At 44.1% G+C, this 23,306-nt stretch overlaps 2 protein-coding genes across 3 annotated transcripts in view; one reads left to right on the forward strand and one right to left on the reverse strand.

Annotated features, from left to right (window-relative positions):
• Nucleotides 1–2,572: 2,572 nt before the first annotated feature.
• On the reverse strand, nucleotides 2,573–6,898 carry TOMM34 (translocase of outer mitochondrial membrane 34). Its single transcript, XM_069806547.1, has 7 exons — nucleotides 6,722–6,898; nucleotides 6,528–6,627; nucleotides 6,150–6,302; nucleotides 5,330–5,490; nucleotides 4,923–5,067; nucleotides 4,174–4,300; nucleotides 2,573–3,653 (listed from the first exon to the last, which is right to left on the reverse strand). Exons 1-7 carry the CDS (start codon nucleotides 6,840–6,842, stop codon nucleotides 3,555–3,557), a joined length of 906 nt encoding a protein of 301 aa, XP_069662648.1. The 5' UTR covers nucleotides 6,843–6,898; the 3' UTR covers nucleotides 2,573–3,554.
• Nucleotides 6,899–7,009: 111 nt separating this feature from the next.
• STK4 (serine/threonine kinase 4) overlaps nucleotides 7,010–23,306 on the forward strand; it is a 49,215-nt gene continuing 32,918 nt past the window's right edge. Inside the window, exons 1-10 of one of the 2 annotated variants that reach the window (XM_069806551.1) lie at nucleotides 7,010–7,162; nucleotides 9,854–9,934; nucleotides 10,848–10,976; nucleotides 13,489–13,603; nucleotides 14,145–14,309; nucleotides 14,719–14,886; nucleotides 15,464–15,601; nucleotides 16,249–16,377; nucleotides 16,808–16,861; nucleotides 18,676–18,862. In XM_069806551.1, coding sequence (XP_069662652.1) covers nucleotides 7,131–7,162; nucleotides 9,854–9,934; nucleotides 10,848–10,976; nucleotides 13,489–13,603; nucleotides 14,145–14,309; nucleotides 14,719–14,886; nucleotides 15,464–15,601; nucleotides 16,249–16,377; nucleotides 16,808–16,861; nucleotides 18,676–18,862 — 1,198 coding nt within the window. In that variant the 5' untranslated portion in view covers nucleotides 7,010–7,130. The remainder of the gene's footprint in view (nucleotides 7,163–9,853; nucleotides 9,935–10,847; nucleotides 10,977–13,488; nucleotides 13,604–14,144; nucleotides 14,310–14,718; nucleotides 14,887–15,463; nucleotides 15,602–16,248; nucleotides 16,378–16,807; nucleotides 16,862–18,675; nucleotides 18,863–23,306) is intronic. The other variant, XM_069806558.1, reaches the window with a different exon arrangement.

Genomic DNA, 23,306 nt, shown 5'->3' on the forward strand with positions numbered 1-23,306 from the left:
TCAGTGCCTAGAGTCTCCTTGGTACTTCAGACTGGCGATGTGTTGACCTTACTTGACTGCTTCCTTGAGCTGACAGGAGCATACCTCCATCAACACCACCTACCTACTTTCTGTCCAACTTGTGTGCTGGTGTTGCCGTCTCCTTCTTCCTTCTGTGCCGTATCATACTCTCACTTCAGCTTGCTGCTGAGTCATCCCTCCTACCTCTTGTTTTCCTGCCAGCATTTTAATAGAATCGCTTACACATTTGCTCCTGCATGGTGTCTGCTCTGCTCAGCTGGGACTCTTCCCTGGGGCTTATCATCATTCCTTTTTGCCTTTATTTTGCCAATTCTTCCTCTGACCTTCAATATTTCTTTTCCTCATAGTGGATGTCTCAGCCTGAACCGTGTGCTATTTAGATACCTCCTTCTCAGTGACATGCTTATACAGGACTTTAATCCACTTAATATACAGGACCTTCATTTAAGTTGTTATTTCTCCCACAGTGTAACTGGCTGGAAGCTTTTTTGCTTTGTCTCTAGAAGAAAAATGTGTATTTGCATGAGTATAATGCACATAAGGAGCTGGAATGGAACCGTACAGGTGAACTTCATCCTGCTGTTGGCTAGCTTGTTTGCAACCTTTTTTCAGGTGTAACAGGGCAGTTCAGATGTGCCTGTGACACCACCTACAATGCTAGATGGCTTGGCTGAAGAAGACAGCTGTAAAGCTACAAGGAATGCAGAGTGGGGCCAAGGAACACAAGGACATCAGAATAGTCTATGAAAGGACGTGAACAAGGACCAGGGTCCTTAAAATCTTTATCAGAAAAGATGAAGTTGGAGCGTGGATCCCCATGTGTACTGGATGGTACTGGAAGTTTTCAGAGTAGCTCCCTGGCTGAACTCCTCAGGGAAGTCTGAGGCTTTAGGGAGTTGAGGCAGGAGCAGCAATGCAAATGTGAATCTGGAGTCTCCAGTCTGGAAGAGTTGCTGTGGCTTTTGAAAGGGTGGATGAAGGCGTGCCTCTGTGACAAACACTCTCCTGCTGCCCATGTGGACAGCACTACCGTTGCATGCCTGGGAAGCACCCTGGATGGACAGCAGCACTGTTGCTGCAACAGAAGGGGAGACAGAAGTGACCCTGAGCTTGAAGTAGTGTGTCTTGTTGCTGTGCTTGATCTTTGTCTACCTGGTGGTAATGCTGGGGAAAGTCTTAGAGATAAGGTACAAAAATGCATTGCTGTTGCTGAGAGGGGAAAGAGATGGTGAATGCTGCTGTAGAGGTGTTGTAATGAATGGAACAGTGCAGGTATCTGCCACTCCAGTTAACAGCAGGGCTGTTAAAAGGATAGCTCTTAACTAAGTGAAGCCATTCTTCCTCCTGTATTTTATGACCTTCCTCTGCTTATCTGTGTACTGCTGGCCTGTGCTTCCCCACCCTGAAATCCATCACGCTTACTTGCTAAGAGCTTGGGTGAGTGCTGGTTGCAGGATCAATGCAGCTGCCACGTTTAGAAGTGGGAGTGGAGTGAATGGAGCAATTTGTGCGCCTCTGTGAGGAGTTGTTTCAAGCCCTGGCCCATTACAGCTGATAAGAGTACAGCCCTGGGACCTAGAAAAAGGTACTTAATGTCAGACTAAGGTAAGAAGTCTATTGTCTTTAACGGCATTAGAGGGATTGTCTGCTTTCTAAATTCAGTTCAGTGGGGTACCTGCCTGAAACACTGACTACTGGGAGAAGTAAGGTGGGAATCAAAGATATTTGAACCCTGACTTATGGGCTAGCTTCTATCTCCTGGTCTGTACTGTAAGTTGGCTTAGGTCTAGTGTTGTCCAGCATCTTGACTTACTAGTTAAAGTACTCCACCCATGCACAGTGTGCAAGACTGAGCAATGAGTGTGGCCAGCAGGCACAGGGAGGTGGTTGTTCCCCTGTACTGGGCACTGGTGAGGCTGCACCTTGAGTCCTGTGTTCAGTTTTGGGCCCCTCACTACAGGAAAGACGTGGAGGTGCTGGAGCGTGTTCAGAGGAGGGCAACCAAGCTGGTGAGGGGCCTGGAGCACAAGTCTTATGAGGAGCGGCTGAGGGAGCTGGGGCTGTTGAGTCTGGAGAAAAGGAGGCCGAGGGGAGACCTTATCGCTCCTACAACTACCTGAAGGGGGGTTGTAGTGAGGTGGGTGTTGGTCTCTTCTGTCAGGTGGCTGGAGATAGGACGAGAGGAAATGGCCTCAAGTTGAGGCAAGGGAGATTTAGGTTAGATATGAGGAAAAAAATTTTTTACTGAGGGGGTTGTCAAACATTGGAATGGGCTGCCCAGGGAAGTGGTTGAGTCACCATCCCTGGAGATATTCAAAAAGTGAGTTGGACAGGGTACTTCAGGACATGGTTTAGTGGGCATGGTTAATGGTTGGACTCGATCTTGAAGGTCTTTTCCAACCTAAACGATTCTATGATTGTCACTATCTGACAGAGCAAGGCACTGTACTGCAGCGCTTGAAGTCCTCTGACAAAAAGGGGGGACAGTATGAAGTGGTTAAAAAAGTGTACCAGTTCCCCTACACCATCCATCATGTAAAAAACACAGCTCTAAAGTGAAAATAAACACTGTTTTAATGAGAACTGGTTTTAACAGTTCATAGAGTAACTCCAAGTATCTCTTTACCTATCATTTTATGTCAGTGCTATCACTACCAGATAAGGAGAAGATAAAAAAAAATATAAACATGCATTGAAGTAGTAAGCCAGACCTCAGCTGGGATGTTACTGCATATCCTTCTCCCTGTAACGCCCCATAGCAACTGCTCCAAAAGGCACAGAGGAGCTAAAGTGGTTTTTAAAAAACAAACCAAAAAACAACACAAAAAGCAATTAGAAAATTCCCAAGCACCCAGAATCTGAAAGAAATAGTGCACAGTGTAACAAGGCAGGCTTAACTTGCTGCTGTTTTCTTAAATGTGCAGCATAATTAAAAATAAAAGAAAGCTGCTACTGTAAACATCTGCCCAGCCACACTAAGCAGCAGGAACTCAGCTGAGGGCCAGCAGGCATCAAGTGGGAGAGGGAACAAGCTTGGCCCTGTGCAAGTAACTGTGCCTGTTACAAGAATGGTGTGTGGTGCTAGGGCAACTGCAGCAGTTCCTGCAGCAACCTTATTTAAGTAATAGCAGCACAAACGCAGCAAAAGTGTCACCTGAATAAGGACAAAACCCCCTCTGTCTGTAGCTCTTCAAAAAGAGAATAGCCACTTCGCATGCATCTTAGCCAACATGGAAATAGTCCCTGAGGCCAACAGTTACAGGCAAGTTGACTTCAACCAAGGAAGTTAACCTATATGCCTCTCAGGGAGGGGCATTAAAACTTTGAACGATCTTAGAGCCAGATAATAGTTTGATACAGATTGTGTGTCTTAACATTCATTGTGCTGCCACAGAACCTGTTACATCTCAGCAGCTGTGGAAGATAGTTTTCAATACCGATTCTGCATTAAGATTGGTCCCTGTAACAACATCAGAAGGGAAAAAGCGTTCTTCTGCAGTGGAAAACAAAGCTTTCCTTGTTGCTTGGTTACCCTAGGCTCTGTTCAGTTCTTGCAGTAATCTTAGTGCAGCTGTGTTCTTTGGTTCAGTTTTCAACAAGCTCTTGATATCGGCAATACTTGATCTGTAATCCTAGAAGGAAAGTATTTTTTAAATGTTAGTACATTGAAAATGCAGTTCAAGGCTCTTGCTGCAGAATTACTACCCTGCAACACAACTAAGCCCCTGACTTCCTCTCTATACTTGCTTAAGCACTGGCATCGATGTAGCTGTTCTAAAATGCGCTTAAACTAGGGCTGAGAATACAATTTCATCAATCAAGTGGGTTCTGAGTCCAATGCCAATGCAGTAAGTCTTCCAGTACTGTCTAGAGAATCTCTCACCAGACATGAAAAGATAAAGCTCAACACAACACATAGCTGCTTCCAGCACGTCCAGAAACAGGACCTGGTCCTGAGAAACTCATGAGATCCAACCAGCAAATAGCAATGTGAAAGAAACCACCCCCCTCAGTCCACACAGGTCTCAGTTACCTGATGGCAGATGTTGTCTAGCACAGAAATGAGTTCTAAATGGCATCTCTTGCCCTGATCGTGCATGAACAGGCTTCTAGTCCTAGCCTAAAAATGTTCAAAACTCCTGACTGACTTACCTTCAGCTCTTTAAGTGCTTGAGCACGTCTGTAGAGTGCCTTAACATTTTTAGGATCTAACCTCAGAGCTTCTGTGCAGTCCTGTACCGCTTCCTTGTATTGCTTCAGCGTCAGGTAACAGAGAGCTCTGCAATACAGATACCTGGTTAGAGACCTTTGGCTAAAAGCAGCATCTGCTGCTGGAACATCCATAGCGGATCTCAGCCAAACTCAGCGCACCGCAAAGCTGGACTCCAAAACCAGTCTTTATCCTCGTACGTTATGTCATCTTGAGCTCAAGTTTGTTTCAGTTAAAAGGAGGGGAAAAAAGAGGAGGGTTTTTAGAGCAACCTGCTCTAAAGCTAAGAACTTGCACTTCAAGGATGCAGGTTCCTATCTATACCAGTCCAGAATATGCTCTGCTTGCTGCAATTGCCTTAGAAGTACTTTGAGTCTTTAAGTATAGCAGTCTGCAATTTGTGGTTCATGGGGCAGCAGACACTACTCAAAATAAGAGTCCTGGCAGACAAGCATTAAAGGGAGAAATCCCTTAGCAGCCCTAAGATGAGTGTCTCCAAGGGTTTTTGCAGGACCTGATCAAAGGACATTATACAAACTACAGGGAAGACTGCACTTGGGGTGAACATGTGTGGGCGTTTTTGTTTTATTCATTTGTTTGGGAGCAAACATTAGACAGCTCTGTCAGAAATACCACAGTGGGTTTTATAAAGGGCCAAGAAGTACTTGGGCAACGAGCTGAGTAGTAGTACCTGTTGGTGTAAGTCGCACATTCCTGGCGGAGCTTTAAACTCTCACTGTACTTCTCAACTGCTTTTTTATGGTTTCCTTTCTTTACAAGTTCATTTCCTTCTTCCTTCAGAGACTGAGCTCTCTCCGTGCCAGCACCGCTCTGATCTGGGAACAGCGTGAAAGAATACAGAACACTATAAAACTGACAAGATCAGTGCAGCCTCTCAGAAAGCAAATATCCCCATACCAGAGGCAAGAGACATCAAAGGATCCACGATTGGCCAAAAAGGCTGTGGCAGAACCAGGCCCAGGTTTCTCCAGGCCTCAGCCCCAGCTGCAGACATGCCAAGCAGGCGTGGCAGCTGTCTTGTTCATCACCCTTCTGAGCTACAGGGCTCTGTGCCTGACCCAAGGGCATTGCTCTCACCTGGTTCTCCCCGCAGTGCAGTTGCAGGAGGAGCGTTTGCCCCAGGGGCTTCGGCAGAAGGAACGCTCCACCTCGTCTGGGCAGAAAGGGGCACTGTGGGGATTGGCGGAAGCTTCTGGCGCCAGTTCACGCCATCCTTCTCCAGCAGGGCTTTAGTCATCCTGGAAGAGATGGCTGGCAGTCACCCCATCTGTTGGCTGGATGGGCCACGCAGTAGCCAGTAGGGTCACTTTTTAACCTGGCTTGTGTATTGAGGACAGCATCTCTCCACTAAACCCTTTACATGCATCTTAACTAAGTTCCTGCTACAGCCAGGACGTTAGTGAAAGGACCTTTGTGGTGGCAGGGCTAGAACTATCATAGGACAAGAGGTGGGACTGTCAGTACTCGGGTGAGCAAGAGATGTGCATGATGCTCCTCAGTCTGGCAAACGATAAAGTGAAGCAGACAGCTCCAGAAAGAGAAAAGGACTACTACAGCAGCCCGTAAACCCAGCCAGCATAGGGAGCCTTAAAGGACAGGGCATGGGACCTTGTAGTTTATTACTTCCTTTAAACCAGGCACCGAGCAAAGCAGAAACAGTCCCGGGTCATTCGTTCCTAGCCCTCACCCAGCACCCTGAAAGGAGCTAAGGGTGCCAGCAGACAAAGGGAGAGCACGCGAAGCATCACAGGCCTCGCTTGCCTCGTTCATGTGCTTGGGCCCCAGCTCCCTCCTGCCACGGTTGCAGAAACACCCCGAGGCTCGCAGCAGCTAACCGAGCCGCTGTATTCCCAAACCTTTCCCTACGACCCGCCGAGAGCACAGGCCGTAGCCTCACCTGTTGACGCCGTCGTGTGCCGCCTGTATGGAGCAGTCCACCTGCAGCGCCGTCTTGTAGTCCACGTAGGCCAGCTGGTACCTCTCCAGGGCCTCGTAGGCGGCGGCCCGCCTGAGGAGGGGTTTGATCCCGAAGGGGACCAGGTCGAGGGCGCTGCGACAGAGCGGACAGAGATGCCCGGGGCGGCGTCAGCCCGGGGCGGGCGGGCGGCCTCCGGGGTGGGGGGGAGGCCGCGGAGGGACGGCGCGGCCGGCGCAGGCCGAGGTCGCCCCGGGGCTGTCACCGTCCCTGCCTCGCCTCCCACCCCTAACCTAACGGTGGGGAAAGCAAGCGAACGAGCCCTCGGGCCCCGCCGCCCCCGGCCCCGCCGCCGCTCACCCGCTGCAGTCGGCGACGCAGAGGCTGCAGGCGCCTTCCTTGAGGTGGCAGGCGGCGCGGTTGGCGAGCAGCACGCTCCGTTCCTCGGCGGCGGCCTCCCCTGCGCCGGGACACGAGCGGGAGAGGTGTTCAGCCGGCGTCCGCCCGTCCGCCTCCCCCCCCCCCCCCCGCCCCCAGCCCGGGACGCGCCGTACCTGCGGCCTCCAGCAGCGCCAGCGCGCGGGTGTAGAGCGCGGCGGCCGGCCCGTACTGCCCGCGGCGGAACTCCTCGTTGCCGGCCTGGCGCAGGGCGATGGCGCTGGACGCCGCCGCCATCGCGCCGCCGCTCCCGCCCGGGCCGGGGCCGGGGGAAGCCGGGCCCCGGTCAGACCACGCTCCTCCCGGTGGGGCGGGGCCTGCCCAGACCACGCCCCTCTGCTCCGGCGGGGGGGGCAGCTTGCGAGACCACGCCCCTCTCTCTCGGCCGGGGCGGGGGCGGGTGCTCCCCGCTGGTTTCCGGCGGCGGGCGGAAGCGGGGGCGCGGTGCGGCGGGCTGCTATGGAGGAGTGAGGGAGCGACCGGCCGACCGACGGACCGACTGACCGACCGCCGCCCCGTAGCGCCATGGAGACGGTGCAGCTGCGGAACCCGCGCCGGTGAGCGGAGCGGGGGTGCTGGTGCTGCGGTCCGGCCGGCCCGTGTGGGCCTTCCTGGCGGCGGCGCGTCCCGGGCCTGAGGGGTGTGGGCGCGGGGCCTGGGCCGGCGGGAGCGGGCAGCCGGCCGCGCTGAGCTCCTGCCCCTCCGCCTCTGCGGGCCCTGCCGCCGCCCGAGCCGGCAGGCAGCGGCTGGAGGAGTGCCACGGCCGCGGGGCCGGTGGCGTTAGTCGCTTCGCACCGGGACGAAGCGGGCAACGCCGGTAGGTCCGTGCTGTGACAGCACCGAGCACAGATGGTGGGGAAAATGGCTTAAACTGAAATACCGGAGCCTGCGGAGAGGGCGCCGGCGGCTGCGGAAGCTCACCCCGGTTAACGGGGCTGTACCGAGAGGTGTGCTGACCCGTGCCGGTGTACCGACAGAGCCCCCCGGTAACGTACCCTTCCCTCTCTTCGGGTGAGTTCCGTGCAGATTGATTAGCCTGCCGGCGCCCTGCCCGGCCCTGGCCCGGAGCCTGCGGTCCCGCTGCCCCGCGCTGAGCCCTGGCACCCCGGCGAGGTGCGAGCCCGCTTCACGGAGGGGTTTCGGGGCGGCCTCTGAACGAAGCCGTGAGCCGGCTATCGCTGAACGGCAGGCCGCAGCGGAGTAGGTCTGCGGAGGGGGTAGTTTGGAGATCGGCGGCAGTTCGAATGAAGTGTCGGTCTGTCAGAATGCTATCAGTGCTTTGCAGCTGGGTCCCAGGGCACGCTTTCGGCAGGGAACAAAGGAAGCTGCTGGCTCTGGTCTTCAGTGACATAGTCTTTTTTTGTTAAACAAAACAGTGATGTGTCTTCTGTTTTAAAAAAAAAAGTCTGTTTTTATTCTGTAATTGCTTATGTCCGTGTTTAACTGGAAGGTGATTCAGATTAGATGTGAATAACAACTTAGCCGAGCTTGGTTTTGTGTTGATGTTATATCTGTGTTGTATAAACATACAGTAAAAAGGCGGAGTGTGTCTTTGACAGCAGCAAGTGCGCTGGACGAACTGGACAGTGTGAACTAATTGCGCTCCTGGACTATAGCAGAAATGAGGTAGTTTGATGCAAGTGCAGTAGTTGCCTGGTTATTGTGTTTGGGGGTGTGAGAAGCCTTTAAATGGAATTTAGGCCTCATCTTAACTTCAGCAGGAAGGATCTGCCTCTTGCATTGCCACTTTTGGGGCTTCTTGGAAATGGCGGCTTGTGTGGTTGCTGATAGTTTGGGGTTTTCTTCCCCCTTTTCTCCTCCTTCCACACCTTCTTCCCTCCACATTTTCACAAGGACAAGTAACATTCTGTTGGTTAACGCTTATCTTTGCAGGGAAGCTAGTGACTACTTTCAGTATTTCACCACTTCCTGAGTCTGCTTCTTTATAATGTTTCCTTTGCTTCAGGAAGCCATTGTATGTAGTCCATGCGTGAGCTGCTCCTCATGTATGGCTTTTGTACGTGAACATAATAGCCAGGAACCAATGAGTGGTTTCTTGCTCTTTCTGAAGAACCTGGGGGAAAAAATTACATATTTAGTATAAAAATTAGCATGCCTGTGGCTGGAGTCATGGTCTTTGACAGCAGCAGTAAGAGCTTTCAGTAGTAATTGGCAGTTGCAGGTGACCATGCACGTTTCATTTCAAACACTGCTCGCTGTGAGACCAGTAAGTTCTGAAAACTCCGAGACTAATAAGTTTCTGTATTTCAAAAACGCGTATGAGCTAGTTTGGGGAGTTTGGAGGATTTTTTTGTTTGGGTGTTTTTGTGTTGTTTTTTGTTGTTGTTTCAGGTTTTTTTAGTTCATGTGAAAATGAAAGAGCACTTGTTTGTGGGCTATTGGATACTGTTTGTTCAACAGTAAAATACTTTGTTTTCAGAACTTTCTTTTTTTTATGTAGTACTCAGCTGTTTCAGGAGGTTTCTTGGTGAACAGCTCTCCGGTGTGGTACAGGTGGACTGAAACAAATGTGGTTGATCTTCTTGTTGCTTTGTGTATGGAATCTCCCTGAAAGTTGTACTGGGGGTGAGGGGGCCTAAGTGCAGGAACACAGTACGTAGCGTGTTTTTTTTCCGCTAGGAAGTATTTCAGCTGACTCTTATTAGCAGTGTATTTAAGAGTGATGGACCAAGCAGCATTAAGATCCTGAGTCATGTATCAGTTTCTTTTCTTTTTTTTTTTTTTTCTTCTGATAGGATATTCCTAGTATATGTCCAGGCCCACAGAGTCAAAATCTGAACTTCCGATGTTAAAAATGTACAAGCGAGATCAATATTGCCTCCTTCCTCCCAACAAATGTATTCCACATATACTTAAAGGCATAAGGGAAGATGATGTTACCTTTTGCAAGGCCTTAGTACATATCCTTCCGTACAAGCAAGACTCTGCAGTGCTGTGTTGGGATTTGACCACCAGCATATAGATCCTGAGATGTGTTTCCACCAAGAGCAGCGGTAGATTTGTATGCCCGATCAAATTCTGTTCTCTGTAATTCCCAGTCCTCTTTTGCTATTAGATACTAATAGTATTCAGTCACGTGGTCAGGTGAAATAAACTTACTTCGTAATAAATTTACTTCATGCTAAGCCTTGCGTACCTTTAAGCAGTGCTATTTATTCTTCTGTTTGAACACAGCCCAAACTGCCGTAAAATTAAATGTAATGATTTGTCTATTCTTACATATACAGGCAGCTGAAGAAGTTAGATGAAGACAGTTTAACCAAACAACCTGAAGAAGTATTTGATGTATTGGAGAAGCTTGGAGAAGGGTATGTGTTCTATTACAATGTGCCCAATGTATGTTTCTCTAAGAACAAATCTGTGTAATGGGTATGTGTTCTATTACAATGTGCCCAATGTATGGTTCTCTAAGAACAAATCTGCGTAATGGGTATGTGTTCAGTGGTCTCTTTTTTCCCTTTTGTCATGATCCCGTTACTGCAAAGGTATGTACCAACATAGTGACAGTGTTTGGCTAGTAACAGAATAAAGAATTTGTTTCCCAAGGGTAGCATATCTTAATCCAAACAGCTTATGGCTCAGTAGTAGGGAGTTAAAACATTGTTGAAAAATGCCAGTCTGGACTTGATAGGGCTCTGTGGGAACTCAAGAGGTTTTGTAGTTCATCCCTGGTACCTCTTGCAGAAGATCCGCGTGGTGGAAATGAACTGTTGCATTGTGCCACTTGGTAAGGCAGAGCAGCATGGGAACGCTCGGTGAGTGACATGTTTGCCTTAAGCAGATCATTTGAAAAAACTGATTTGTAAATCTGCCTGGCTGGTGTAAGTAAAGAAGCTGGAAATAAGGCAGATAATATCTGACAAGAACAAGCAAACCTCTGTGACCAGAGCTGTAGTTCTTACTGATGCTCAGCTGGTACTGTATGTTGGAAAAAGAGAGAATTGTATTTGCTGGATTTGTGTAAAAGGCCATTGCAACGCTACGGGCAGTGTAATGGTGGTTGGCTCTTTTCTGACCATCTCAGTGAGCTGTGACTTATTTGTGGTATTATAGTGTTTAGAAGCTAGTGGACTGATCATTTACATTAAAATACAAAATATTTTTAGCAGAAGGATAGTTAATTTTTTACCTGTTGGCTGCACTTGCAAAAAGCAAAACAATAACATTTGCATTTTAAAAATGTTGTTGTATTAATTGTTTGTTTAATATCTTGTTTCATAGTTCCTATGGCAGTGTCTTCAAAGCCATTCATAAAGAAACGGGTCAAGTTGTTGCAATTAAACAAGTTCCTGTGGAATCTGACTTGCAGGAGATTATAAAGGAAATATCCATAATGCAGCAATGTGACAGGTAAATGTACACTGCAAAACCCGTTATTGGTATGCAAAGAAAAGTATTGTCTATGATCTGGCATTTAATCAAATAAAAGCCATGATGTTGCCTTAAATGTTTTTTAAAAGGCCGGACTTGTACGATCAAGTTACCTCGTATCAACTGAGTCATGTTAACTGACCATTTGGGTAGTGTTAATCCAAGCAAAGGTAAGACAACAAAAATTTAGCTTGCAACAAGAGAGCATTAAGCTAAGTTGAATAACCTTGCACTTGCTGCCAGCAAAGAGCCAAGCGTGTGAGCAGTTACTGCCGATCTCCCCATGCGCCATCACTTGTTGAACAGTGGTAACTTGATTGTGTGCTAGAACAGCAGTTCCCATGCCCAAAGGGTTAATGAATTCTAAACAAGTTTTGGTATGGACATAGAAAACTGTTAGAAGAGGGTTTTTCATTTGTTTGTTTTTAAGGGGCACGTGGATGAGAGCCACTAATGCATGACTGCTCTTGCATGTGCATAATCTACATGCTGTCATCTGCTTGGGTGGCACAATTGTCCTTCCCAGCCATTTTCTGCCTGTGCAGGTTCTAGTGCAGTACATGCTGTCTGCTGATCTGAGCATCCCCAGAATAACTTGCTGGCAGCTCTGCAGGCTGATGGTTGGCTCTCTGGGTTGTCTTTGCATGTTTCTTATGGGAAAAGGTGTTGTACTAACTTAGCTAATGAAGAGCTCATGGGTGTAGAAGACCTCCTCTCAAAGTGTGTCCTAGGCTGAAAGTTTAAAATACACAAATTTCTTCTGGTATTATGAATCTAGCCTTAAGAAACACTATCTTGATGGACTTCAGGCTTGGAAAACCATATAAAATAAATTACATTAGCAGTATAAAATTATGGTCCCAGTCATTTAGTCTATTGCATTTCACTTGCACTATCTTTAAATGAAGGTGACTGGTGGCAGACAACAAAATGTAACTTTAAAGTAATTTGTTTGTGAAAAATCTTACTGTGTAAGTTGGAAAGCATTACTAGGTGTTTCTTTCTTAAATTTATGTCATGGTTTAACCCTAGCCAGCAACTAAGTACCACACAGCCACTCGCTCACTTCCCCCCCACCCAGTGGGATGGGGGAAGAGAACTGAAAGGAAGAAGGTAAAACTTGTGGTTTGAGATAAGAACAGTTTAGTAGAACGGAAAGGAAGAAACTAATAATGATAATAGTAACAATAATAAAATGACAATAATAATAAAAGAATTGGAATATACAAAACAAGTGATGCACAATGCAGTTGCTCACCACTCGCTGACCAATGCCCAGTTAGTTCCCAAGCAGTGATTCCCCCCCAGGCCAACTCCCCCCAGTTTATATACTGGGCATGATGTCACGTGGTATGGAATATCCCTTTGGCCAGTTTGGGTCAGCTGTCCTGGCTGTGTCCTCTCCCAACTTCTTGTGCTCCTCTAGCCTTCTTGCTGGCTAAGCATGAGAAACTGAAAAATCCTTGACTTGGTAGAAACACTACTTAGCAACAACTGAAACCGTCGGTGTGTTATCAGCATTCTTGTCATACTGAATCCAAAACATAAAACTATACCAGCTACCAAAAAGAAAATTAACTCTATCCCAGCCGAAACCAGGACAATTAAATACTAACTTTGTAAGGCCTAAAATGAGACCTTGCAGTTATGAACAGCAGAGGGAGTGAATCACTGGAGCATCACGTTTTCTGTGTGAGCATTAAGAGACACTATGCAGCGTGACTGACTTGGTAGTTCTACAGTTTTTCATTAGAAAATGTTCAGCAGAGAATAGATTAAGTGCACTTTTGTTCCTTAGCTCCGTTCCCATAAAATCAGAAACAATCTTTCTGTTAGTTTTCTGCTTTATCTTTTCCGGAGGACAGATGGTTGTTCTGACCAATATACTTTACTAGGTTGTTTGCTTTTTGGGCAGCCAGAGAGCTGACTGTGAGAGACAGTCTTAGGTTGTACTGGATTCCTAAAATACATCCTGGACTAAATTGTAGAAACAAGCAGGTGCATGTAGTAGTCAGGGAACATTCCTCTTAACATGATAGCTATTTTCCAGCAAACTCTGGACCTTATTTAATGTTTCCATTTGGTTGCAAATGCTCTGCAGCAGCTTTACCAGGGACTGCCATGGTTTGTTTCTCATTCCCTTGTCCTGCCTTCTTGCTTGCCACAGCACTGACCTTGTTGTAATCTGATTCAGGGAGCTAAACCGGATTGAAGGCTAATCGCTCTTTATGTCTATAGGATTTATTTTCAGACAGTTTAGCTCCCTGAACTGACTTACTGGCAGGTCAGATGAGCACTGCTGTGGGGAAGAGGCTTGGCAGGACTGCAGTAGCCCTGTGTGAGTTCAGACTGTTTTGGATCAGGGTTTCAGTGGTACTTCAACTCTGAATTTCTAAAACTTAGGGACTCTGTGGTGCATTTTGCATATTCAGTTATGTTGGTTACTGGTATTTGACCCTTTGTTTTATTCTCCTTTTTTCACATTTCATAGTCCTCATGTGGTGAAATATTATGGCAGCTATTTTAAGAACACAGACCTGTGGATAGTCATGGAATACTGCGGCGCTGGATCTGTGTCTGATATTATTCGATTACGAAATAAAACTGTACGTCCTTTCTCCTTTGAATGTATGAATGGGAAATATGGGTGTCCAGCAGCTCAAGGAAGCTGAGTAGTGGGGGCATAATTCTCATGGTGTTCAATGCCTGACACAACTGTTGGCCGTAACTTGAGATGCAAGTCCTTTGTTCCTCTGAAAATGAGAAAACTGATTACGTTATCCAGGTAACCAAAACTTTATCAGTGTAATCAGTGGAGCAGATTTTGGTTTGTTGGCTTTCCTGAAAACCTGGACTGATTCTGAATAACAGACTCTACTTTGTCTTACTTTGGTTATTGCAGGATAAGAATTACTAGCTGAGAAAGGGTTTTGTTATATGAAATAGGGTATGTGTGTATATGTATGCTAGTTGTAATCTAATTCTACTACATAATGCTGTAAGTTGCTAACTAATTTCTCATTAGTATGGCAACCTTTAGTGAAGGGAATTAAATGGCAATTAGAGAATCTCGGGAAAACAGACTGAAAAGCAATAGTGTTACATCTCAGCAACTGCTAGGTTGGCAGTAACTCTTCTTTTCTTTAGCTCACAGAAGAGGAAATTGCTACAATAGTGCAATCAACACTGAAAGGACTAGAGTACCTGCATTTCATGAGGAAGATACATAGGGACATCAAAGCTGGAAATATATTGCTAAATACAGAGGGACATGCTAAACTTGCAGATTTTGGAGTAGCAGGACAACTTACAGTAAGTAAAACCGAGATGGTTGCATACACTTCACTTTATCTTTTAAACCTGCATGCGAGTGTGATGTGCTTGTGCAGACTTTGAGAAATTGTTCTAAACTGGTTTTTAGCACTTTACATCAACATAATGAGATACTAAAACAGCAACGCATTAGAGCAGAGCTTCCTCTGTGGAAGCCACTATACCTAAGTAATGGTTTGCAATAGCATTTACTGTTTTATTCAGGATATTTGTAACTTCTGTACACACATTTCAATTCCTCTTTGCAGTCCTCCGTATCCCAGTCTTGCTGAATCTAATAATGCATGTGCATGCAAGTGGAAGATAATTAGGATGATAATTCATTAATGAATGTTTGTGGCTAATACAGTTGCCATTGTCTGGATCTTTATCCTGCTCTTCTTCTCAGGACACCATGGCAAAGCGGAACACCGTTATAGGGACCCCATTTTGGATGGCTCCAGAAGTGATTCAAGAAATTGGGTATAATTGTGTTGCAGACATCTGGTCTCTGGGAATCACTGCAATAGAAATGGCTGAAGGCAAACCACCATATGCAGATATTCATCCTATGAGGGTAAGGACTGTGGCGTTTTAAAACATATTGCTGTATGTAAGGGTCTTGCTACTACAGCTGGTTGAATAATATAGCAACATGCCATCTTGCTTTTAATTTAGAGTAAATGATTTGTTTTCTGTCAGTTCTTTGTACTGTTGATTAAATGAAAAACAAGTCTTTGAGAAGGAGAATCTGCAAGGGAAGGAAAATCACGATCATTTTCTGTTAAGACATAGCTGAAGCTCCCTGTGTTGGGTGTGACGAAACATATTTTCACCTGTATTATCCAAAGTGATTTTTTTTTAATTTTTTTTTTTTATGCAAGCACAAATTTTTAAGACTTAAAATGGCAGATTCACACCTTTTGGGGCACATAATGCCTCAGACAGAAGTGTAAGCACCTGGTGAGAAAAGTCTGATTTCTTGCTACTTGATCCCTCTGAGCAAATTTGTGTATAATATTGGCACAAAAGAAGCAGCAAACTTGAAATGTCTGTCGTTCTTTAGTACTGGTGTATGTTTGTGTGTATTTATGTTGTATTGTTGGAAAGCTTTAAACTTTGTTTGGAAATCTGGAATATTCTTCTGTTTTCAGGCAATTTTCATGATTCCTACTAATCCGCCTCCAACATTCCGGAAACCAGAGCTCTGGTCAGACAATTTTACGGACTTTGTAAAACAGTGTCTTGTTAAGAGCCCGGAGCAGCGTGCCACTGCAACACAGCTTCTGCAGGTCTGCCTTTTCTTACAAGAATGTAAGCTCTAGAGAAGGCTTGCTAGGGTAGGCAGTGCTGTGTGTCTGTTGAGATGTTGGTTTAATTTCTTGCTGCTCCTGCTCACTACAAATTTTACTTTTTAATACCTCACTTAAAAAATCTTACACTCAACTTCAACTTTTCAGTTCTTCTCTAAGAACCAGTCTAACTTCAACTTCTTATCTTTGTCATCTCTGGGTTGTTTTTTTGTTTGTTTGGCTTTTGCAGTTGTTTGGGATTTTTTTACTTTAAAATTGTCACCAGCACTGCCAAGAAACTGCCTCTTGAAACACTAAAAAGGGGAGGCTAAATGAAAGTGATTGCTCTGAATGGTCTAGGCATGGTGATGATCTGTGTAATTGGTTCTCGACAGCTAAGCTGCTAAAGAAAGAGTTGTGGGAGGGGAATGAGCCCAAGGTCTCACAGCAGTAGTGCCTTTGGAGCATGATGTTGTTTGGAGGGTGGGAGGTCTCCCTCCTGTGCCAGACAGAAGTATTGGATTTTTATTTTAATAATGTATTGAGTTAAACCTTAATTTTGATTGGAGGTAGGCCATAGTAACAGTGTTTTACTGTTGTATCTTGGTTCGGATGCAGTGCTTATTTGTTTTTAAAATACTTCCCAGCATCCGTTTGTTAAAAGTGCCAAAGGAGTGTCAATTCTGCGAGACTTGATTAATGAAGCAATGGATATCAAGCTGAAACGTCAAGAGGCGCAACAGCGTGAACTAGATCAGGATGATGAAGAAAATTCAGTGAGTATTTAATAGCAACAAAGTCCAAACTCTTGCTCCTTTCATAAGGCTTATCTGCTTTGTTTTTTGCAATATTTTGTCCAATTGCCTGTGGATTTGACTTAGTTCTCGAGTTTTCTACTTTATGACTGCTTAACCCGATGCTTGGTTCCTGCTCAATCTTTTTATTTCAGTGCGATAGCCAGCATGTATGGCTTACCGTTTAGCTTTATAGTGTAGCTTGAGACCTGTGACTGAATAGGTCTACACAGCAGCGTATGCAAAAGACTTGATACATTTTCCCAGTTGGATTATATTATTTATGCAGTAATGAGACTTCTTCATTGTAGACTCAGGTCTTAGACTGCTCTCCTAGTATGAAATAATAATATCATCTGTGATGCACTATGATATAAGTATGTTGTCTTGTTTTACTATTGTTGTGCTTTAGAACCCCCTTTATAGAAACTTTCTACTACACAAGAACAACCGACAGAAACCTGAGGTGAGGGCATGACAAGCGTTCAGGGGATTGCTGTGAATTTAAGTTCGGGCTCCTTGTTTTAGTGGTTACAGCATGTGAATATGGAAAGCATGTTGAAAGCTGTTCTTTGAGCCTCTGCCTGCTTCAACCTGAATAAATGAAATCGTCAACAAAAGACATTGTATGCCTGTCCTTTTCAGAGGTTAGACTTGAATAGCATGGTCCACACTATCTGTGCGGAAGACATTGTTCATCTAGTTTTCCAGTTTAGGACCACCTATTTATTCAGTGTGGAAGTAACTTTATTGGTCGTGGTGCCATGATGTTGACTCTAAGAGTATTGTCCCTACCCTCTCCATTTCTGACTGATCTGGAGTCACATTGGTGAGAGATGGTGTCTATGTAGTGGAGCTAAATGGTCTCCGTCACTGTGTGTGTTTTTCCCAAAGCTTCTCTACTCTGTGTCTGCCAGCAGAAAAGGATTCCCAAGCACTTCCCAAGTGCTGTGGAAATTTCTGCTGTAGTCTTTTGTTAAATGATGTGTAGCTAACAAATTTATTACTTCCTCTCACCCACTCATCTCCACATAAAATTAATTTTCCTCCATTAACATCTTGTGTAGTGTTCTCCTCCTCTTGCTATTGGTTTTGAGGTTGGGAAGTAAATTATATAGACACCCTTGACAGAACAGATAAAATGTATGGAACACCAGAATGTGGAGTGGTGGTGGTCTTTCCTTCAGTGACATTGAGATGGAGTATTACAGCTTGATGTGCAAAACCTGTGTTCTGCCTCTTAACACTAATGCAGATCAGTAAGCCCATGGTCACACGTAAAGAACTGCAGACTTTGTCCTTATAACAAAACATGAGCATCTCATCCAAGGTGAGATGCCTTGAAACTCCGCTGTAAACCTAGAAAGTGACTTCTGTTCTTGCCGTTTGAATAGCCGGTCCACATTTCCAAGAAACTAAATAGATTGTGGAAATTTTGACCTTGTTCTTCATGAAATCCTGGTCACAATATATACTTGGTGAAGCACGTGCCACTTAATCAAACTACTACCTCTGGCTAACATAATTACCTGCCAGGAAGGTGTCCTATCAGAATTTGTTTCAGGAGCTTGTGTTTTCCTGCAGAGTCAGTCTCATGAGCCTTGACAACAATAATTCAAAGTTCTATAATATTAGTACCTGTTAACAAATGGAAAGATAAGAAATAATTTTAATCTGAAAAAAATGACTAGACTGTGATAATTTATTTCAATCCTTATTTTAAGGATTTGCAAATTCAGTTAATTTTTCTTCAGTGCTTCTGAAGTTTGTAGCAAGTAAAACTACCTAAATGTTAAAGACAGATTCCTAAAAAACAGGGTGATCATTTTTCTTCAGTGCCACATGCACTCCAGACTTAGACCTGTTGCTGTCTAATAACTAATGTCTCCTCAGTGAACTGTACCACTTGAGATAGGGAGTTTAGATCAGTGTTTAAAACTGCCAACATGAATAGAAACATTAATGACTGGATGAGTATTGTAATCTACTCTTACAGACAGGTCACCAGGTCAGAAATGAGATGCAACTTGCATTGAGAAGCTTCTGCTGATTATTTATCTGTTCTCTTATTTATCATGCTGGCAGAAAAGTATGAAGACTTTTCATTACCTGTTTGGAGATGATAGGGAGAGAACTAAGTGCATAAACCAAAATGTCGCTTCTATGTGTATTTGTGAAAAACTCTGAATTAATAAGACTTGCCAGTGTCCTTGAATATGGACATTCTTCATGGGACTTCACCACAGTCAGTAAAAATGTATTTACGGCATCCTTGTACAGGAAGAAGATGAAACTGATTCGGGTACCATGGTGAGGGCGAGCGGAGATGAAACTGGTACCATAAGAGCTGTCAACACGATGAGTGATGGAGCCAACACAATGATAGAACACGATGGCACCTTGGAATCCCAGTTGGGTACTATGGTCATAAACACAGAAGAGGAAGAGGAGGAGGGCACCATGAAAAGTAAGACAACATCTTTAACTTCTAGAATATTACTTAGGACCTAATGTGAGCCATGATATGTATTCCTAACCTGCTTTGATAGTTTTGGTAGCTTATTGTGATGTCTTTTGGTTGTAGGGAGCTAAAACTCTTAAGGCCAATGCCCTCTGGCAGTAGAGAAGAGACACCCTTTCTAGGTCGAAGTTTCAAGCCATTCTTTTTAGTCTTGCCCTGGGTATAGCTGATGAGTTGTGCACAGTTTCTGCAAGCTTCTGTGCTGATCAAATTAGATCTGATTCTAGCTAGTATGGGGTTTTTTGTTGGTTCTTTTTTGTCTGTTTTGTCTTTTTTACAGAATGTAGAGGAGGGAGACTCTAGCATAGGGTTAATAAAAAAATCGTGTTGCTTTAGAAGGTGATCTGGCTGTAACTTGGCATCTGAAAGCAGCAAGTCTATTTCAGAACTGATGCATCAAATTAAGGGCTACATTATGAAATGACAAATACCTTGCACATTTCAAGCACAGCAAGGCACGCAGTGGGAGGAGCTAGCATCTCTCTAGACTTGTGTGTTTCTTTAGTGTTACTTTAATCACTAAGGACAAATGAATAAACTGTGTGTTGTTCTTCTGAGACATTCAAGTTGAAATCTGTTCCTCCCTAAAATAGAAAAGCTTACTAAAACTGCAAACCTTGTCATAGGATGTAAGATTTGAAATGATGTGACTTTGATCCCTGATAGTCTGTGGAAGACCTCACAGCTTGAGCTGGAAAAGGGTTAAAAATGTTTCTTTGATTAAAGAAATGGCAGGGAGAGCCTCCCTGGAAACGTATGACTAGAAGAAAAAGAATCTTTTCTCAATTATGGATTCTCATAGAAATCCTTTCCCACTGATTGGGTAGTCTCAACAGTATTGAGGCAGAGGCACTCATAGATGACTCAGCTGGCTAGCATAGATGTTTGCTTAAGGACTGAGGAAAATGCTGAGTGAGGGCTCAGTAGTAAAATATGACCATTGTAGGCAAGGCTTATTCTTTTGGCTCTGCACTGCTTCCAAAGACTTCCTTGGCCATCTGATTTTGAATCTTTAGCTATTGTCGGAGAGGAAAAAATTCTCAACAGGAGTTTGGAAAAATCCTTTTCCCAGGAATTTCTGTGTTGAAAGCTTCTTCCATGTGGGGGTCCTCTAGAGCTTGTGGAAAGATACCAGTTTTGAGAGTGAAATTTCAGCAGAACCCGTTTAAAGAGTTTTCCAAACACTGATTTAGCACATTAAAAAAACAGAGGTGTCGGCCCATGTAGCAGCTTGTGGCAACAAAGATGATGGAGTAATGCCATTGGGTTTTGTGGAACAAGGTAGCTCTAGCAAGGGGACAGGTGGATGCTTACAGTACTAAAAGGTCACCCAAAGAGTGGGATGTGTTAACAGCCGTAAATAAACCTAGTGAAGTTGCAGTTTCTTTACAAATTCTAGACGTTCTAGACAACGTGGTTAGTTTCTCATCATCAGTGTGTATTGTTCCAATTCATGATTCACAATAACGGAGGTTTTACTGTCTGGGGTGCTCCTGCACTGGCTACTAAAGGTGCATAAGTAAAGTGCCTCTTCAGTTTATCTTCCTGTGTTTATCTTCCTGCTTATCTTCTCACAATCTTTTTAACCTTGCAGCGCTTGTAACTCAAAAGCATCGAAAGCTCTCTATGAAGTAGTGTACGGAGTTTTGAGGCAATGCCTTTGATAATACCTCTTTTGCAAGGACATACTCTCATTTTGAGTAAAATCAGTTATGAGGATATAGCAGTGTCCTTAATATAGTGTAGTTTCTAACCTCAAGAGGGAGCTCCAGAACAAGCTCTTAGGAGCTCTAGATCTCTGTGACTAGAAGTCGAGTTTGTCTTTTAACCCCCCCTTAGACTTCAGACTTCTTAAAAACGCTTTGTTCTTCAACTGCAGCTGTGTAACAGTATTCAAAGCTGAGTATGCGGCAGAAGTGCTTGAGCAGCTCTGCCTTCTGGAGAAAGCATTTTGAGATCCTGGGTGCAAGTGGTGGTTGGCACTGGTACTGCTTTCATGTCGATAGGTTTCACACAGTAGTATCTAGTGAAACAGAGCTGCACTCAGCACTCTCTGCTGCAGGTTGTGCTGCATTTTAATAACTTGTACCTTGATTCCAAGAAATCTGATGTTAATAACAATTATTGTACCAGACTAAAACTTAACTTTTCCTTAACACGTTATTCTCCTCCTTACCAGGTAGCATAATTCTGAAATTCTGGCTGCTGCACAGAACAGTTGTGTTTGCTTCTTGGACGCACTGCAAGGCAGTGTCTTTGAGCGGCTTACCCTTCATGTGAATTGTGTATAGCTCTGTTTTCCAGCTTGCTGTTTCCATATTCATGTTCTCATAACATTCAGTTAAATTGATTTAGCTGTAAAGCTCATTGGTCTGCTGCAGAACTCTCTGGAGCAAGGTCTTTTTGTAATCTTAAATATAAATGTAATAATGCTGTTTGGAAACCACTGAGTTTGAAGAAGCTTCATTGATTCATATTTTTAAAGATGTCTATACTTCATTTGGCAGCTTGTGTTATGACTCACAATAAAACCTGTTTTAAGTCAATAAAAAAGTTCTGATTTTTCTTGCATGGCATTAGTAGGAGAATTTAGCTTCCCTAGGTGTCTTGGGCTTTTTAACTGCAGGCTTCTGAGCTTGTGTCCTAGCCCTTACTTCTAATTTAAAAAACTAAGTCTGTGTATTCACCAGTTTTTGGTTTGGTTTTCTTTCTTTTTAATCTAAAAAAGTGTTTATAGGACATTGAAATACGATGCTTTAGGTAAGATTGTCTTCAAAATCTCCAGCAAACAACTTCCAATAACCTTGAAAGTGATTCTTGCGTAGATCGTTTCATGACTTTTCAGGCTCAGAGGAAAAGCATTTTTAAATTCCAGTATTTTACATTGTAGGGGAGGTTTTGTTTTGTAGTCAATTGAGCTGTAATTCTGTTTGCTTAAATTCTTTCATTTGCTTGGCTTTTTTCTGGGCATTCAATATAAATACTCAGGCAGCATTAAAAATGTCACTATGATATTCTGTTATGCATTTTGAAAGCACTCAAGTGATTGCCTGAAACCACAGATACTAAACTGTGCTGTGACACGTTTTACTTATAAATCGATTGCTAACAGATTACTTATGGATTGCAGTTAAACTATTCCAGGAAAACTTTGGAAGTTGCTGAAGAACTATAGATGAACAATGATTTGTAATAACAGACATTTCCATTGTGCTTGAGAGCTGGAATAACTTTTGAACTGTTAATATGTCTGAAATAATCTTTTAAAAATTTTTCTATGAGAGAATATATAGTGCTAGTAAACAGTGCAGCATTTTTCAGTCTATTTTTTTGCTTTTTCTGCTTTATTTGCTGTAGGTCTTTAGAAAGTGGAAACTTGGCATGAGTTTGTCTCTTCGATTTAAAGAGTGGAACATAATTTTATAATAAAGCAGATAAACATATTGCCTTCCTTGGACACTGCAATACAATCAGATCCAAGTGAAATAGGATCTAGTTTGTCTAGTACTATAATCTGTCCTATTTCCTATGTTAAAGTGCCTCTTGCTTGTTTAAGCACCAAATAAAATGACACTGGAGAATGTAGAACTGCCAACAGTGGCGTGAGTTGGGCTGTCTGGTTTTTGGGTCAAAATGAATGAGAGATCTGGAGTTGGTGGAAGAATTGTGGGTGTGGGGTTTTTGTTAATGTGGCACACATTCAGTAGAGCATCTGGGGCAGAGGTAGACCAGAAGCTCTAATAACGCTGTTGCCTCTACCTTGATAATGTAATGTGCAGGTAAAAAATTTTAATAGCTGGTGAATGTGTAAAATAAAAAATTGTAGGCTTCATTCTTATAATATAGTTAGGCGTGGTTTGGGTTTTGTTATGCTTTTACCATGCGCGCACTGCTAAGCATGGTTGTGTCCTTTTAAAAACAAACTTCCCCTTTTGAGGGGAGATTGAGTTTCACTAGCAGATTAAATGAGCTAAGATGCAAACTTGGCAATTAGCTATTAGAAAAATAATTCAGAGTAAGCTTGTTAGTCTTGGTGCCTTTGTGAGACATCCAGTGGGTGACACTTAAACCTGAACCAGAGAAGTGTTACTGCCAAGACTCGGGAAACTTTTTTTCCCCCACTAATGAACCTGTGATTTTTCATGTGAAGCAATGACTGTAAAAGCTGTAATGTGAACAGCAGAATGAATATGGATGGCAGAAGGTTTATGTGACTGCATTAATATTATAATTTAATAAAGTATTACTGGTATGTAGCTGAGGTGTAGCTATAGGTGGTGTGATATCAGTAGTTATCCAAAAAGTGCGGATGCATGTTATCCAAATAGCTGATGCAGGTACTGTAGAGAATAGCTCCGCATCTTGCCGGGATTTACATCATGTGTGCGTC

The sequence above is a fragment of the Haliaeetus albicilla genome, chromosome 2, assembly GCF_947461875.1.
Source record: "Haliaeetus albicilla chromosome 2, bHalAlb1.1, whole genome shotgun sequence".
Taxonomy (NCBI): domain Eukaryota; kingdom Metazoa; phylum Chordata; class Aves; order Accipitriformes; family Accipitridae; genus Haliaeetus; species Haliaeetus albicilla.